This window comes from Furipterus horrens, unplaced genomic scaffold, assembly GCF_987537825.1.
Source record: "Furipterus horrens unplaced genomic scaffold, mFurHor1.1.pri manual_scaffold_6, whole genome shotgun sequence".
NCBI classification, from domain to species: domain Eukaryota; kingdom Metazoa; phylum Chordata; class Mammalia; order Chiroptera; family Furipteridae; genus Furipterus; species Furipterus horrens.
The window spans coordinates 149,207,996-149,224,891 of NW_028327176.1; the positions used below are offsets into that span (position 1 = coordinate 149,207,996).

At 37.0% G+C, this 16,896-nt stretch overlaps 1 protein-coding gene across 3 annotated transcripts in view; it reads left to right on the forward strand.

The window, feature by feature from the left end:
- The window catches only part of AFG1L (AFG1 like ATPase), a 186,995-nt gene that overhangs the window by 123,639 nt on the left and 46,460 nt on the right, over nt 1-16,896 (forward strand). For all 3 annotated transcript variants that reach the window (XM_090279730.1, XM_090279731.1, XM_090279732.1), the window contains one exon: nt 5,977-6,059. In XM_090279730.1, coding sequence (XP_090135856.1) covers nt 5,977-6,059 — 83 coding nt within the window. The remainder of the gene's footprint in view (nt 1-5,976; nt 6,060-16,896) is intronic.

Sequence of the window (16,896 nt, forward strand, 5' to 3'; positions counted from 1 at the left end):
TACTGTGTACTGGACACTGTGCGAGGTGCTGGGATACAATGATGAACAACACAGACATGATCCTTGACTCACAGAACTTATAGGCTTAAAATCCAAATCTGTTTCTACTATCTCAATCATCATAGGGAAACTTCAAATTTGTTATGTGCAGTATAGCTGGACAAAGTCTCTAAAAAGCTGCTCCGTATCATTTTTGTATGGATTAGGTTATAAATAAGTAAACAAATCAGTTCATTGCAACATAGCTGCTTCTCAAAATAACTGTCAAGACTAGGCCTCGTGTGGTTAGCATATGAGCAGGGCACAGCACAGGCAGGATTTTCCTAACCAGGCCGACAGTAATGCAGGAACTTCCCTATAAGCCCATGTGAATTTTGCATTGCCTTGTATATCTAAGTAACACCCTGATTGCTTGACTGTACCCTGGAGTCTGGTTGCAATATGGCAAAGTGGTTAAGAATCTCAACACTAGAGCCAAAATGCTTGGTTTTAATCTTGGTTCTATCACTTTTGAGCTCTCTGACAATTGATGTTACTTCTCTGTGTTTTAGTTTTCTTATCCATCTATAAAATGTGAATAATAGCAATAATAATGCTTACCTTATAGTGTGGTTGAGAGAATTAAGTGAGAGGAACATATACATTTATATAATATTATACATATATAATGTAATCACCTCTTTAAATGCTCTATCTCCAAATATAGTTACATTTTGAGGTACTGGATGGTTAGGACTTTCAACATATGAATTTTGAGGGAGCACAATTCAACCCATAGCAATGATTGAAAAACCCCACAAAAACAGACCTTCCTCATAAATTTTCTTAACGGTACAATGGAAAGTAAAAAATGATCACTTTTCTCTGTGTACTGTATAATTCAAGTCAATTGCCTACCACAGTTGAGTCATATAATAGGCACTTTGCAATTGTTAAATGTCTTCCTTTCCTGCTTTTTGGAAAGGGAGAGAAATTCTGAAACTGCTTGATAAAAGGAAGGGATACAGATCGTACCTACTAAGGTGATAGGGTGTGGGTATTTTAAGTGAGAGAGAAAACCAGGGTAGCTGGGAAGCAGGAGTAAGGCAGCGCGGGGGTGGGGAGGTTTTTTATTTACTTTGGAACATGACATGTCTAGAAAGTTAAAGAGCTGAGGTGGATTGAGGCGGACTCTGAGGCTGGGGTCTACTCCAAAACTCTAAGTCAGAAGAAAGACTTAGCCCTGAAGTGAGAGAACTTCAGCAATGGAGAAACACAGTGAAGAAACCCAGTCACGAAAGAGTGCATACTATGATTCCACTTAGATAAAGCTCCCAAAACAGGCAAAATTCTATGGTGCTAGAATCAGGACACTAGTTGCCTTTGGGGAGGCAGAGGAGGATACTAAGGAAATTCAGAGGTGCTAGTAATGTTCTTGTTCTTTATTGAGCTGGACATTTATAATTTGTATAATTTTTTTTGTATATCTTTTTTTGTACTTAAATTATAAAAAGCTTGAAATATATAGAAGTTTACATATTGAATTTTTATATATCACTGCTTAAGCTTGAAAATAGTAGCACATGATTGTTTTAAATAAGGCTGAAACTATATTTGCCTGCAAAGAAAGACCTCCATCCGGTTGTCCACATTTTTTTTTGTTCAGTATATTTCTTGTACTCTTATTTGTCACTTACATATGGAATTGTATTCTTAGCAATAAAATAGTACAATATGCAGCATATATTTCCTGTATTTAAATCTAAAGTTATCTTTCTCTTAAAACTTTGAAGATATCAAAGAGAATTAAGTCTAGAACTATGCGTATAATATCTCAATTTATCTTTTCTTTTCTTTATTTCTTTCTATCTTCTTCATCATCATCATTATCGTTGTTGTCATCCTCATGATATTATTCAGAATTGCTAAAATGCACACAATAGGTCTTAGAGAAAATGCAAGCTGCTGGAATACAGTTCTTTTAGTAGTACTTTTTCTTTCTAAAGTCAAAGGCCTTTGACTCTTGAGTATGCTCCTAAGGCTATGTTAACCTCCTTCCTTTTCCTCCCCAAACTTTCTAATTTCATTTTTTGATTGTGTAATTATATTTGTCTTTTGTATACATAAATACAGTATTTAAAAATAACTTTTTTTTTTTTTTTGGTGGCTGATTAGTTTTAATGCATCTGAACTGGATGATGATAAGAGGTCACAGGTCTTGTAATATCCCTGGAAATCAGGAAATTATTTAGAGATCCTGCCCCTTTAACTAGATTCATTCTCATCTTGGAAATACCGTAGCCTTAATTCTCCTCCAGCCTTCTGTGAAGTGTTTTGAAGAATTTAGCTTAAGGGAATAAAATCTGAAAATTGGAGGTTTATTTTTCTTTAAAAATATAAACCGAGTGTTAGTATTTTTCAGACAATTAAGAGCTAACATTTAAGGGCTTTGGTTATAGTTCCTTTGCTGCTGATTAGCTGTTCCTTGGTGGTGATTAGTGAATGTACAAACGCAATCATTTGGTAGGGCTTTAATCACTCATGTGAGAGGAAAGTAAGTTACCCTGCAAGTGAAATTGAAGCTTTTATAACTTCCATTAACCTTATTTTTTTAATAGCAAAAAAAAAAATTTTTTTTTTTTTTTTTTTACTAAATTAGGAATATTGAGTCATATAAGATAAATTCTGGTATAAAAGAAACCGAAGCTGGGGAAATGTATGGCCATATTGCTATACTTTTTATTATGTTTATTATATTATCTGTGGTACAGGGAGCTTATGAGTAATTGGCCTTTACAATACCAGGACAGGTTTCCCTCACAGTGAGAGAGAGAGAGAGAATACAAAGTGCTACTTAAGCAAGCGCCTCTCTTTTCTTTGTCCTAGATGGCTTAGCACCCACAATTATAGCATGGGCAAGGGGGAAGGAGTATGTTTTTCCTACAGGTTTGTTACTTTACTCAAGATTGAGAAGAAGAGAGATATATGGCTATACCTTTTTATTTTCTACAGGTCCTCTGTGGCAAGTGGAGAGTGGAATGCATTTATTTAGGCAAAAGTGTTTTTTGTTTTGTTTTTTGTTTGTTTGTTTTATGAGATGAGCTATAGGGTCCGAGTCCTGAGAGTGTAGCCTGCGGAGTGGGTTAGAGCAACGCAGGATGATGAGCGAGGGTCGTGTATATGGGGATGCCAAGTGGCTGCTCAGGTCAAGCATTGTAGGGTGGCATGACTGTTAGGTTCAGGGGTTGTTCTTCACATGTGAAGTTCAAAAGCTCAGCTTTGGAGGCTTCCCCAGAAGACCAGCTTCTTGGGGATTATTTTATACTAATCATATCCACAATTGCTAATATACAATTGACCCTTGAACAAGACGGGTTTGAACTGGGTCCTCTTATAAGTGGATTTTATTCAATAAATATTATAAATGTATTCTCTTATGATTTTCTTAATAACATTTTTCTAGCTTTGTTATAAAAATACAGCATGCAACAAATAACATACAAAATTCATTGACTGTTTATGTTATGGGTAAGGCTTCTGGTCAACAGTAGGTTGTTAGTGGGTAAGTTTCTGAGGAGTCAAAGTTATATGTGGATTTTTGACTGTGCAGTGGATCAGCATCCCTAACACCCTTGTTGTTCAAGGATCAATTGTATAAATCAGAATGCTATACCTACTCTAGCCTTCCACCCAAGGTTGCTGGATCTTCATTTCTAGGGTGATTAACTGTCCCAGTTTGCACAGAACTGTCCTGGTGTTAGCACTAAAAGTCCTGCATCCAGAAAAACCCCTCTGTCTTGGCATGGTTGCCTCTAGGCAGTTTGATATTTACCGAACAGTTCAGGGTTCTAAAGCAAGCGTTCCATCCAAGTAAGAAGCTGCCTTGAATGTCACCTAGAATATTATTGCATAACATTATTTTTACGATAGCACAGGATTCAAGGGAGGGGGGCATAGATAACATTTCTTGATGGTTGGAATGTCAGCGGCACATGTTGGGATTGAGAGATTATTGCAGTCATCTTTAGAAAAGACAGTTCACCACAACTGGCTCCAAATGCATTCTTTCATTAATGAAAGTAGTGAAGTTGTTAAAATATAATTTTTCCTCATGAATTTTCATAAAGCAATTTCCATTTTGAATGAAAACAAAAAGATCAGCCTGTAAATGTTTCTTGAATTGTCCCCCAAACCCTTGCTCACCATTGTTTCTCTGGGCTGAATTTATATCTGTCTATCTGTCTATCAGATATATATCCTCCCCAAAATAGTCAGCTGACCAAGATAAGTGTACCAAAAGTTATAGTAAGAGTTTTAGGGTGTGTGTGTGGTGTGTCTATGCACACAAGCACCCTGGGGAGGTGGGGCATGGAAAGGAAAGTAATTGGGAGAAGGACATCAGTGGCACAGGATGACTCAAGCTGAAGGGAGGTATTCACTGTAGAAAGAATTCTGAAGACTTTGGTGGCTAGAGAGGGAATTAAGGGACAAAGGCAGTAGCAGTCACTTAGAAGTGAAGGGCAGGTATACAAGGTTTGTCCGGAAAAAGTTCAGCCATTGTTAATACAACAAGAACGTTTTATGCCACATCAATGTAACCTGGCAGCCAAGAAGAGTGGACTTGAATGCGCATGTGTGAACAATGATGACTTCACTGTACTATTCAGTGGGGACAGTAGACACCAATGAGTGAGCATGTATACTATGTGGTCATCACATTCAAAATGAGCAAGTAGAGCAACGAATCTACATCAGATTTTGTGTTAAGTTTGAACATGCCTCCAAGGAAACTATTGGGATGATTCAGAAGGCCACAGCTAGGGGCAGCTGGTGATTGGCAGCTTCATCATGACAACATGCCTGCTCATGCATCACCCCTCTTCGAGAGTTTTTTTGCAAAACACCAAATCACCCAGGTGACTCAGCCCCACTACAGCCCTGATTTGGTGCCACGTGACGTCTGGCTTTTCCCAAAACTAAAATCACCTTTGAAAAGGAAGAGATTTCAGATCATTGATGAGATTCAGGAAAGTACGATGAGGCAGCTGTTGCAATTGGGACAGCTGTGTGATGTCCCGAGGTGCCTACTTTGAAGGGGACTGAGGTGCCATTGTCCTATGTACAATGTTTCTTGTATCTTGTATCTTCTTCAGTAAATGTCTCTATTCTTCATTTTATATTGCTAGATACCTTCTGGACAGACCTCATATATATAGCAACACTTGAGTATGATCATCTGGTTTAAAATGTGGATACTAATGTTCTGGCTCAACTGGCTTAGCCTGTTTCTTGCCATTGTGATGATTAAGACCCATGAGTTATTCTTTTTGATAGGCTCTAGCTTCTTACTGCCTAGTAACAGAAATTGAGATTTTTAAAAAACAACAGTATGGATGGACCTGGAGAACATTATGCTAAGTAAAATAAGCCAGTCAGACAAAGACAAGTACCATATAACTTCACTTATACGTGGAGTCTAATGAACGAACTAAACTATCAAGCAAAATAGAGACAATTTCATAGAGAACAGGCTAACAGCTTGGGGTGGGGGCGTGTTAGGGGTGGAGGGTTAGAGCTAAATGGGAAAAGGACTTATGGTCATGGGTAGTAGTCTGATTACAATGGGGAGGGAGTCTAAGGGGGACAAATGGTAATGGAAAAAATACAATAAAATTTAAAAAACAATGTAAAAAATAAACAGTATGATTTGAGCATAAAAAATGTAAAGCAGTTATATGGAAGATTTGTTGACAGCATTGTTTTAGCAAACTTTCAGAAAGGCATGCTGCAAATCTTAATTTTTTAAACTGATTTTTTTGGCTTGCTATATATTTAATATTCAAGTTTTATGATTCTTACATGAATTCTATTGTTTTTGTCCTAAACTCATTATTTTGTTGAGAAAAACGTCAAAAGTTAAAAAAATTGGATAGCAGAATGATTATAATTCTAAGCCATAACTTGTTTAAAAAGGTATTTTATGTGTTTGGATTGTAGGAGTACTGTAATACCATCCAGTTAGACTCTGGGATAGATTACCGGAAAAGGGAACTTCCTGCTGCAGGAAAACTCTACTACCTGTAAGTTTGTTCTTTCTTAAATTTTTATTTTCTAAGTTTATTATCTAATTATCAGGAGAGGATGAGAAAAATAAGCAAGGTAACTAATTATTAGAGCATAAAAGGCTAGTTTTGATGCCTGTGATTTTTAAAATACAAAATGTTATAATATTAACTTCTTTAAACTGTGTTTTTTGCCATCCACATTTGCATGATTTATAATGTGTGATTGGATGAAACCCTAATTAGTTTTTTGGGGAAGAGTGATGACAGATGGTTAGAAAGTAATGAGTATGCTCTTATAAGCCATTCTAGTAATAAGAAAATATCTTTATTGTGCTAAAGTAATTAATTATTTGTAGACATCTTCTGACAAATGTGCCATTTCTGTTCCCCAAAAATAGTTGTTTTATTTCATTAGGCAATCTGCTTGTATTTATCATTGTTGATTGACTTCTATACATAACTATGTAAAATATATATACACAAGTACAGCTGGATCCATTTTGTCTTTTAAAGGCTAAAACTTTCCTGAGTAGACCAATTTATAAATAATACATGTCTTCAGCATGTACAGTTAATGCTGCAAAACAAATATAGTTTGTTTTAAAATGTTATTTGTTAGAACCTGAGAAGGAAAAAGTGCTTTACGAATGCCCACTGCTGTTTGGTGTTTGCCGCCAGTGCTGGCACATGGTGGGTTCTCAGTAAACAGATCTGTCTAAGGCAGCAGTTTGCAACCTTTTTCATCTCATGGCACACAAAAACTCATTATTTACATTCTGTGACACACCAAAAATAATTTTTTTTTTTTTTGCCGAAAAAAAAAAATAGGTAAATTTTTTATTTGTTCACACCAGACAGCTATTGTTATATTGGCTGTTGTCATTTTTTAAAAATTGACTGTCTAAGGCAGAAGTGGTCAGTGTCCTGACTAAATAGTCAGGTATTACATGTTTTAAAAATTCTAGCAGCGTACCAATATGCTTCTTATAGCACACCAGTTGGAAATCACTGGTCTAAGGGCTAATTGTGATTTAAGGGCAAGTTTCTGCTAATTTAAATTTTGATGACAATGAACATATGAGAGGTTCAGAAAAGTTCTTGTCTCTGCCACCTTGTAAGCAGAAGTACTTTACTGTTTTTGAAGCAGAAATTAGCTAGAAAAATCACATAATTAAAATTGCATACTTTATAGTGTACCAAGGGGACTATTTCAGTTTATTATTCAGATTCTGATGATTATTTATAGGAGGTTCTTCATCTGCCCTTAAGTACTTTGTCTTTAAAGTACTTTATAATTTTAAAAACCTCTTATAGCACTTTTTTTCTATTTTAACTTACTCCTCCCAGCCCCCAGTTTCTTTTATGTTTATCTTTTCTGGACTTTTTAGTCTCCTCATATTCACAGATTCTTGATTCTCGGGTACTTATTTCTTGATATTCCAGATGTATGATACTTAGAAATTAATTTATTATTATTCTTCTCTTTGTTCTTCAAAGAAGGTAATCCTTGTTCCCTGTTTTCTTACAAAATATACCCATATATGGAAGAATTAAGACATTTTTCTAGTAGGAAGTTTCCTAAATAAAGATGGTAGTCTGGGTCTAAATCATCGTATTTGTTTCATAGTGCTAGAGAGGCCTTGGTGGAATTTATAGGAGGTGGAAAGACTGCTTTTGCTTGGAGCATAGCCATTTTCTCTTTGACCCATCTTTGTAACTTCTTCCTCTTCCCGATAAAAGTAATATAGTTCTAATACAATGAAATTCAGGTTGTGTTTAAAACATATACTAGAAGAAAACAGACTAATAACATCTGACTCCAGGAAACGAGAATCTACAAAGGATTCTATGACACTCTGAAACAACTTTCTTAAAATATATATAAATTGATTTAATCCTCAAGAAAGGTAGATTTGGTTATGAGTTTAACATCAAAAGGACCTTCACCATAGTCTGGTAACCAAGAAGAGAGAGCCTGTGGGCATACATCAGTCAGGAGGAGGGGTTGAAAGAGGGAAATGGTGCAGGGATCAAGAAGCATAATCGGTAGGAACAAAATAAACAGAGGAATGTTAAGTATAGTATAGGAAATGGAGAAGCCAAGGAACTTACCTGCACAACCCATGGATATGAACTATGGGGGGAGGGGTGGATTGCTCCAGGGAAGGGGAGTGTTGGGTGGAGGGGGGCAAATGGGAAAAAAATTGGGACAACATAATAGCATAATCAATAACATATACTTTAAAAAGGTTAGTTACAAATGTAGAATGTAAAATTATATCAATAAATATATCATACTATTATATTAAGAAAAATAAAGAGGATAAGGCAGATACGTGTCCCTATGGAGAATTAGGAATTAAGTCATCTCAGAAGTGGGAGAATAATATTAGATATCAGTATAAGGTACTAGGGATATAATTTATATTGTATTACATGGGCTCTTGGATAGAAAAGAACTTCTTTTATGACAGAGTAAAATAAAATTTCTGGGGTCATATTCATTTCTGATTTAATTAGATTTCTTTTTATCTTTAACATTAATTTTTTATCTTTAACATTTCTTTAATTTTTCCCCATAATAGATTTTAATCTGCCATACTATATATTTCTTCTTTTAAGAAAAATTATTTATTTATTTATTTTTTAGAAAGAGGGTAAGGGAGAGAGAAGATGGAGAGAAACATCAATGTGTGGTTGCCTCTCACGTGCCCACAACTGGGGACCTGGCCCACAACCCAGGCATGTGCCCTGACTGAGAATCGAATCAGCAACCCTTTGGTTTGGAGGCTGGCACTCAATCCACTGAGCCACACCAGCCAGGGCCTATATCTTTCTTTATTAAAGCATGTGTTTATTTTATTATGCTCTGTTTAAACATCTGGAATTGGTTTCTGAATATGCAAGTCCAGACTACCCCCCATGTCAATTTCACTAGCACACCAGGGCCCTAAAAAGACAAATATTCTAGCTTCCCTCCTGGGGAACACCAGGTATCACCTCAGAATTTCATATAAGCAAAATCTCATATATGATCTAGGCCTTAACTCAGTATTTTATTAGTCTAATTTTCCAAAACCAACCAAAAATGTCCCCAACAGAATTCAAATAGTATCAACAATTACCATAGATGTTTAAAAACCTACCCAAGAAGTTGATACGGAACAATTTCTATGGTTTATAATATTATCTAATTTATACAAGGCATTGCTATTTAATTTACAGTTTTTTTTAAAAATGTGTTTTATTGATTACAGTGTTACATTTGTTCCAATTTCCCTTCCCTCTGCTCCCCTCCACCCGGTGGCCCCCCTCCCTCCCCTTGTCCCCCCCTTTTAGTCCATGTCCGTTGGTTGTGCATATAGTTCTTCTCATCCTCTCTCTGTCTATTCCATTCCCTCCTACGATGTTTCTTAATTCCTATACCATCTCCCTCCCTCTCCCCCTTCCCCTTCCCTGCTGACCTCCCCCCAATATGCTCCCCGTACCTATAGTTCTTTTTCCACTCTCATTGCCTATTTAGTTTCCCTTTGTTTCAATTCCCTAGCTTCTGTTGTTGGTTCTTGTGATGCAGTTTTCATTTTAGTGTTCATAGTTTTGATCCTCCTTTTTCTAAACCAGTCCCTTTAACATCTCATAACAGTGTTTGGATCTAATGAACTCTTTCAGTTTTATTTTGTCTTGGAAACACTTTCTCTGCCCTTCTATTCTGAATGACAGCTTCGCTGGATAAAGTATTCGTGGTTGTAGGTTTTGGATTTTCATTACTTTGAATATTTCTTGCCAGTCCCTTCTTGCCTGCAGGGTCTCCCTTGAGAAGTCAGCTGATAGTCTAATTGGGACCCCTTTGTACATGATTCTTTTCTTCTCTCTTGCTGCTTTTAAGATTCTCTCTTTATCTTTAACTTTTGACATTTTGATTATAATGTGTCTTGGAGTGGTTCTCCCTGGGTCCAGTTGTTTTGGAACTCTCTGTGCTTCCTGGACCTGTAAGTCTATTTCCTTCCCCAAGTTTGGGAAGTTCTGCTTTATTATATTTTCACTTAATTTTTCAATTTCTAGTTCTTCTTCTTCGCCCTCTGGCAATCTGATAATCCGTATATTCGATCTCTTATAGCTGTCCCAGAGGGTTCTGATCCTCTCATCATTTTCCTTTCTTCCCGTTTCCTCTCTCTGCACTGGTTGACTGTTTGTTTCTTCTCTATATTCTGGTTTGTTGATTTGAACTCTGGATTTTATTTCCTCACCATCTGTCTGTTATGTGCTTTTGTTCCTTTCAGTATGAGTGTTTTTCAATTCTTTCTCATCTTTTTCCAGATCTTTCGTTAATTCTGTAAACCACCTGATAACAATGGCCCTGAACTGAGCCTCTGACAGGTTTCTTATTTGTTCATCTGTCAGGTTCTTCATCTGTTGCCTGGTGAGCTGCGCCACCGGGATTTCTATAGTTGTCTGCCTCATTTTGACATATGGGTTTTGTTTTCTTGGGCCGGCTATAGGGGGCAGTGTCTGTGTACTCGTCACAACCCAGCGACCGGCGCCGATCCGCAACCTTTTTCCCCGGCTGTGGCCCTTTGTCGTCACAACCCAGAGACCGGCGGTGGTCCAGCAACCTTTCTCGCCGCGCTGTGGCACTTTGTCATCACTGCCCAGTGACCAGTGGCGATCCACAACCTATTTCGCAGCGCTGTGGCGCTTTGTGTGGGGGCGGGGGTCCAAGATGGATTCCCGCAGTTATTCTGCTAGGAGACCGGGATCTGTCCTCCCGCCCTCTGGGCCTCACTGTTCGAGGTGATGCGGTGGCTGCTTTTCCCAGCGTTGGGGTCGCGAGCTGCCGGGGTTAGACTGCAGCTGAGATTGCTCTCCCTGCCGCTGTCCCTGGTGCTACCGCAAACAGCACCGCCCCCTTTCGCTCCTCTTACCTGCCCAAAGGGCGCCGCTGGTTTATAACTTTGTACGTTGGGCTTCCATGTAGCTTTATTTTCTGGAATTTTTAGTTATCTTTTGTTTTGAAGTAGTTGTATTCCTCTCTAGTTGTAGAAGGAGACCGAGCGTGTCCGTCTAAGCCTCCATCTTGGCTGGAAGTCCTGTCACTGGTTAATTTACAGTTTTATATTACATTAAATTTAAAAATCCCTGAGTACCTTTATAAATAAGTTGCAGGTGTTTTTTAGCTTATCTCAATAAGTTTTCAATATCATATAAAACAATCTCAGAGTATTTAAATTAGCAAGTTACAAACCACAGAGAACTTGAGTACAAATATCCAAACTTTTACATAGATTAAAGTATCCCATGGTTGTCCAGTTTTCATTCTACTGTAACCACATGGTCTTCCCAGAGATGAGCACAAATCATTTTCTTGCTGGTTTCTTGGTGGATTGGGCTCAGTAGGATTGATCCCTATGTGTGGAATATAGTTTCCCTAAGTCCAAATAGGTCAACCAAGCACTGGGCTTCCTTTTCCATTTGGATAAGGGCTTGGACCAGTAATTTATTTTGAACTGGCTGGTGTTTGCCATGAAGAGCCCTGTCCCATGCCTTGCAGAAAATATAACTGCTTCAGATTACCTCTGATTGGGGTCTGGTGGTACTAGAACTTATTATTTTACATATCAGTGAGCATCTTCATCAGAGGAGGAAACACCACTGCTGAGGGATGCATCGGATTTTCCCCAGGCCATTTTCCTTGTCATTTCTGTGAAGGTTATGGTTTCCTGGGAAGAAGAGGTCAGGTCACCTTGGACTCACCCTTTATTTCTGTGTCTTTTCATTTTCCTTTGTCATTCAGGAACTGAGTTATACAGCTTTTTTCTACCAACTGTTGAAGGAACTGCGGGTGGGGATGGGGAGAGGGTTCCTATGTAAACACTATCATACTCACGTACAAGCACCCCATCTTCAGCATAGCCTCAGAGTGTTCTGTTGGTTTCCTCTTTGCTCCCTAGTCCCATGGCCGAGGGCTCAGTTGGATGCCTGCATAGGCAGTGAGTTGTGTTATTAGAAGAGGAGCTCTTGAGTTTGGGGAATGTACTATTCTATAGCCAGAAGTAAGCACGCTTGCTTTGTTTCTCAATGTAGACATTGTCTCATGCTTCAAGGTTTCTCACTACAAACACAACCTGAGAAATGGTTAGGGCCTTGCATTCTTGGCAGACTCAGCAAGGTGCACAGGTGGGTGAGAGTCCCATGGAGGACCATTTCTCCCAGCGGGGTACATATGCCAGTCTTTTAACCTTAGAAGCTAGACTTTCTTCCTTTACTTCATTTAACTCCTATTCACTGAAGTCATCTACCACTTCAATGGAATGGCATCTGAACACAATTTTTAGTTACTTCATTCTTCAGTTAAATGTATTTGGGGACAATGGATCATACTGAAAATGATGAAAAATATGTTACAACTTTTCAGACACAGCCCCCAAGTTCACATATTTTTACCTGGCTAATATGGTAGAGACTCTTATCCATCCTTTGAACAGATTTTTTGTTAAAGTGTCTCCTTAAATACTTTTACCAATTTTTCTTTTTTTTTCTGTTACTAATTGCTCATGTCCCAAGTACTCTCAGTATTCCACTTGGGAAACATCTATTCCAAATAGGAAATCATTCCTTAGAATATATCTTTGAACACCGTTTAAAAAAATGCTTGTTGGCAAAAACACAAAGCTTCAAAGTTATGTCTCTATTTTAGAAGGTCTGTGAAAACACAGACTGGAACTCATACAAGTTAAAATGCACTTTCCCACAATTAAAAACTTCTCTTTTTCTTGTCTGGGATATTTCCTACACACACACTTCCAATCTCAACGGAGAGAAACAGAGCAATGAAAACGTAAGACATTCTTTAGCTCTATTGTTACATCTTCTTATACCTTAAACTTGGGTGGAGGTCTGTTTTCTGCCTGCAATGTTGCCATCTTCTGGTTCAGAAGAGTCCGCATTCCATGTGTCTGACCCAGACATTGGAATCTATAGTTTGAGTCTTAGTTTTCCTTATCAGTTAGAGTTTCATTTCCTATTGAAGAACCTCTGAAAGATCTGCCAATAGAAGCAGCTTGAAAATCATTTTAGACTGAAATGAATTTGTTTTAGTTCCATGTACTAGACTGTCCATATACTCTAGCAGGGTGTATACATACCCCATTGAAACAATTTACTTCTCATAGTCTGCAAAAGATTTTCTATTAATTTATGCCAGTTATGGGCTTGCCATGCTCCTTTTCTCTTCAGGTCCCTGAATTTTCTCATGTATCTTTTAAGAGTCTTCTATATTCGTATCATTCCTATTTCTGACACTAGTTTGCAAAGTGTCACAATTGGAGCAGTGATGGTATTAAAAGAGAAATGCCACATAGTTAAAGGATATAACATTTATTTAGCAGCAGAGGATGCAGAAACGTATCCATATGGAGTCAGTTGCACAAACAGAAGACAACGTTGCATATTGTCACTTGAAATTGTTTTTCTAGCCCATGAGTGTTCATTAGCTGACAAAGAGAGCACGACAAGGATCCCATCAGGTCACCTTTGCATTCTTGGGTGGGTGAGTTGGGGAGAGTCTAGCTATGTGCCTGCCTGCTCACCAGGTACAATTACCAGGTGCAAACCCTAGGACATGCCTGTTAACTGTCAGTTAGTGTGAACCTAATCAGTTTACCATTCTTCATCAAGACTAGACACTAGGCCTTCCCAAAGTCTATTCCTCAGAGGGCAAGGGACAGAATTTCTGCCTCTGACAATTAGAGAAACTCTAGTTTCATGAGGTTCAGGCAGTTGATCTGGCCAATTTTTCAGTCTGGGAAAAGGAAGAAGACTATTGGGGACATTTTGATATTTACAGATTAAATTTTATTCCTCCTTAGCATCATGATGCAGAACAGAACATATACGTTTATTTACTTGAGAGATAATCATATTCATAAATGATTTGCCAATAAAATAATACAATCCCTGGGATGTGCTTCAGAATAATTCAGTGTGGGGGAATTAAGGGAAGGTGTAAATGAAAAAAGATTGGACATGTGTTGAGTGGGTTATTGTTATATAGTCTTTATTATACTATTGTTTCTACATATATTTTTTGTGTGAAAGTTTTCATCATAATAATTTTAAAGGTACAATATCCTCCCTATTTTTCCAGTTATGCTGGGGAGAGTTTTATTGATTCTATTGATTTTCTCAAAGAAACAGCTTTTGTTTTATTGATTTTTTCTATTGCTTTCTGTTTTCTATTTCATTGAATTCTACATACTCTATTATTTACTTCCTTCTTAGTTTGAATTTAATTTGCTCTTTTTCTGGTTTTTAAAGATAGAAACTCAAGTTTTTCATTTTTAAAACTTTCCTCCCTTCTTACATAAGCATTTTAATGTTATAAATATTCTTCTAAGTGCTACTTTTCATTGCATCTCATACATTTTAATATGTGATGTTTTCCATTGTGACTTATTCTATGACCCACAGGTTATTTAGAAGTATGTTGTTCAGCTTCCAAACATTTGATGATTTTTCTATACATCTTTTGGTTACCATTCCCAAAGTTAATTCATTGTGGTCAGAGAACCATAATAATATAATACTGTATGGTTTGAATCTTTTAAATTTATTGAGGCTTGTTAAATGTCTCAGAATCTGATGTATCTTGGAACATATTTCTTGTGCACTTGAAAAGAATGCATAGTGTGCTGTTGGTAGAATGTTCTTTAAATGTTATTTGGGTCAAGTTGGTTGATAGTGTTGTTCAAGTTTCCTGTGCCCATACTGATTTTTCCTCTACATTTTCTATCAATTATTGAGATAGAGATGTTGAAATTTATGGTTTTGTCTATTTCTCTCTCTGTGTATAACTCTCATTTTAGTACTCTACCTTGCAAACTCTAGCTGTCAGAGCCTCCCCAAATTCTGAGTTCTGTTTTCTGATCTTACAGAGGCCAGTGGGATCCAGTTGGATTCCCTTTCCTGAAGCCTAGAAACTTTCACCAGATAGTAAATTGGTGCTCACCTCATTTGTTTTCCTTCCCTCAGGCATCACTGCCTTGTGCTTTCTGATATCTAATATCTGAAAATCATTGTTTCACATATCTTAGACAATTTGTAGTTGTTTAAGACAGGAGGGCAAATCTGGTCCCTGTTACTTCAACATAGTCCAAAGTGGAAGTCTCCAATCCATTATCTTGAAAACTGGTAAATAAAAGAATCAAGTATTTTTTTCTGCCAGCTTTAAAGGAAATAATCCTTAGAATAACAAAAATGATGGGGATATTTATATAAGTTTTCTGGATAACAGATGAGAAAAGAATGAGAATTTGAATAGATCTAGAATATCACCATTTTGAAAAACCTTCATTATTTGGATCTAGTTAATCATCATAAATTCTATAATAATTGCTACAGAAATGGAACATGAATTTGATCAATTTATAGGAAATATAAGGGGCAATGGAAAATATTAATAACATCACAGGAGTACATTAATAAAAATGTAGAATATATTTTTAAAAATTACATAAATAGAGTGCTTCTTCAACAAGCAATAAGAAAAAAGGAGAGATAAAGAGGGAACCTAGAGTTTGAGGGAAACTTTATATAAAGATCATGTAAACCTTTTCTTGTAAGCGGCCTCAGGTGAGCTCTGAAAATGGTTCGCTATTCACTTGATCTAGAAAACCCCACAAAATAATGCAAATCTGGAGGTTCAAATGTTTGTGTTCACTTTAAGAACACTCGTGAAAGTGCCCAGACAATCAAGCATATGCATATCCTAAAAGCCATCAAGTATCTGGAGGATGTCACTTTATAGAAGCAACACGTCCCATTCTGTCATTACAATGGTGGAGTTATAGGTGTGCCCAGGTTAAATAATGGGGCTGGACACTAGGTTGGTGGCCCAAAAAGAGTGCTGATTTTTTTGCTGCATGTGCTTAAAAATGCAGAGTAATGATGAACTTAGGGTTTAGATGTAGATTCTCTGGTCATTGAGCACATACAGGTGAACAAAGCTCCCAAGATGTGGCACAAAACTTACAGAGCCCATGGGCGGATGAACCTGTATTTGAACCCTCTTTGCCACATGGAGATGATCTTTCCTGAAAAAGAGGAGATTGTTCCTAAACCAGAAGAGGAGCTTGCAAAAAAAAAAAAAAAAAAAAAGCCCAGAAGAAACTGAAGATGAAGAAACAAAAACCTTATGTCTCAGGGGTAAATTCAGCATCAAGTAAATGCTAATAAAAGTTAAAAAAAAAGAAAAAGAACATACAAACCAATTACAGTATATAGAGCTTGTTTGGATCCTGAATCAAATAAATTGTAAGAACAGGAACAAAAACAAAACAAAACAAAAAACATGGAACAATCAGAGAAATGTAAACACCACTTGGATATGTCATGACATTGGAGAATTATTGTTAACTTTGTTAGGTGTGATAAGGATATTATTTTTAGTTTTTAACAGCTTTATTGAGATATAATTCACATGCTGTACAATTCCGTATTTAAGTGTGTAATTAAATGACTTTTAGTATATTCACAGAATTGTGCAACCATAACCACAATACATTTAAAAACATTTTAATCACCCCAAAAAGAAACCCTATGTCCCTTAGCCATCACTTTCTTCTCTCCACCTCTACTCCTGTCCCCCAGTGAGCTCAGGTAATCCAGAAGTCTACTTTCTGTCTCTATAGATTTGCTTATTCTGGATATTTCATGTCATTGGAATTATAATGAATTGTGGTCCTTTGTGATTAACTTCTTTCACTTAACATAATGTTTTTATGATTCATCCATGGTGTAGTAGGTATCAGTACTTCGTTCCTTTTTATTGTATTCCATTGTATAGATATACAACTTC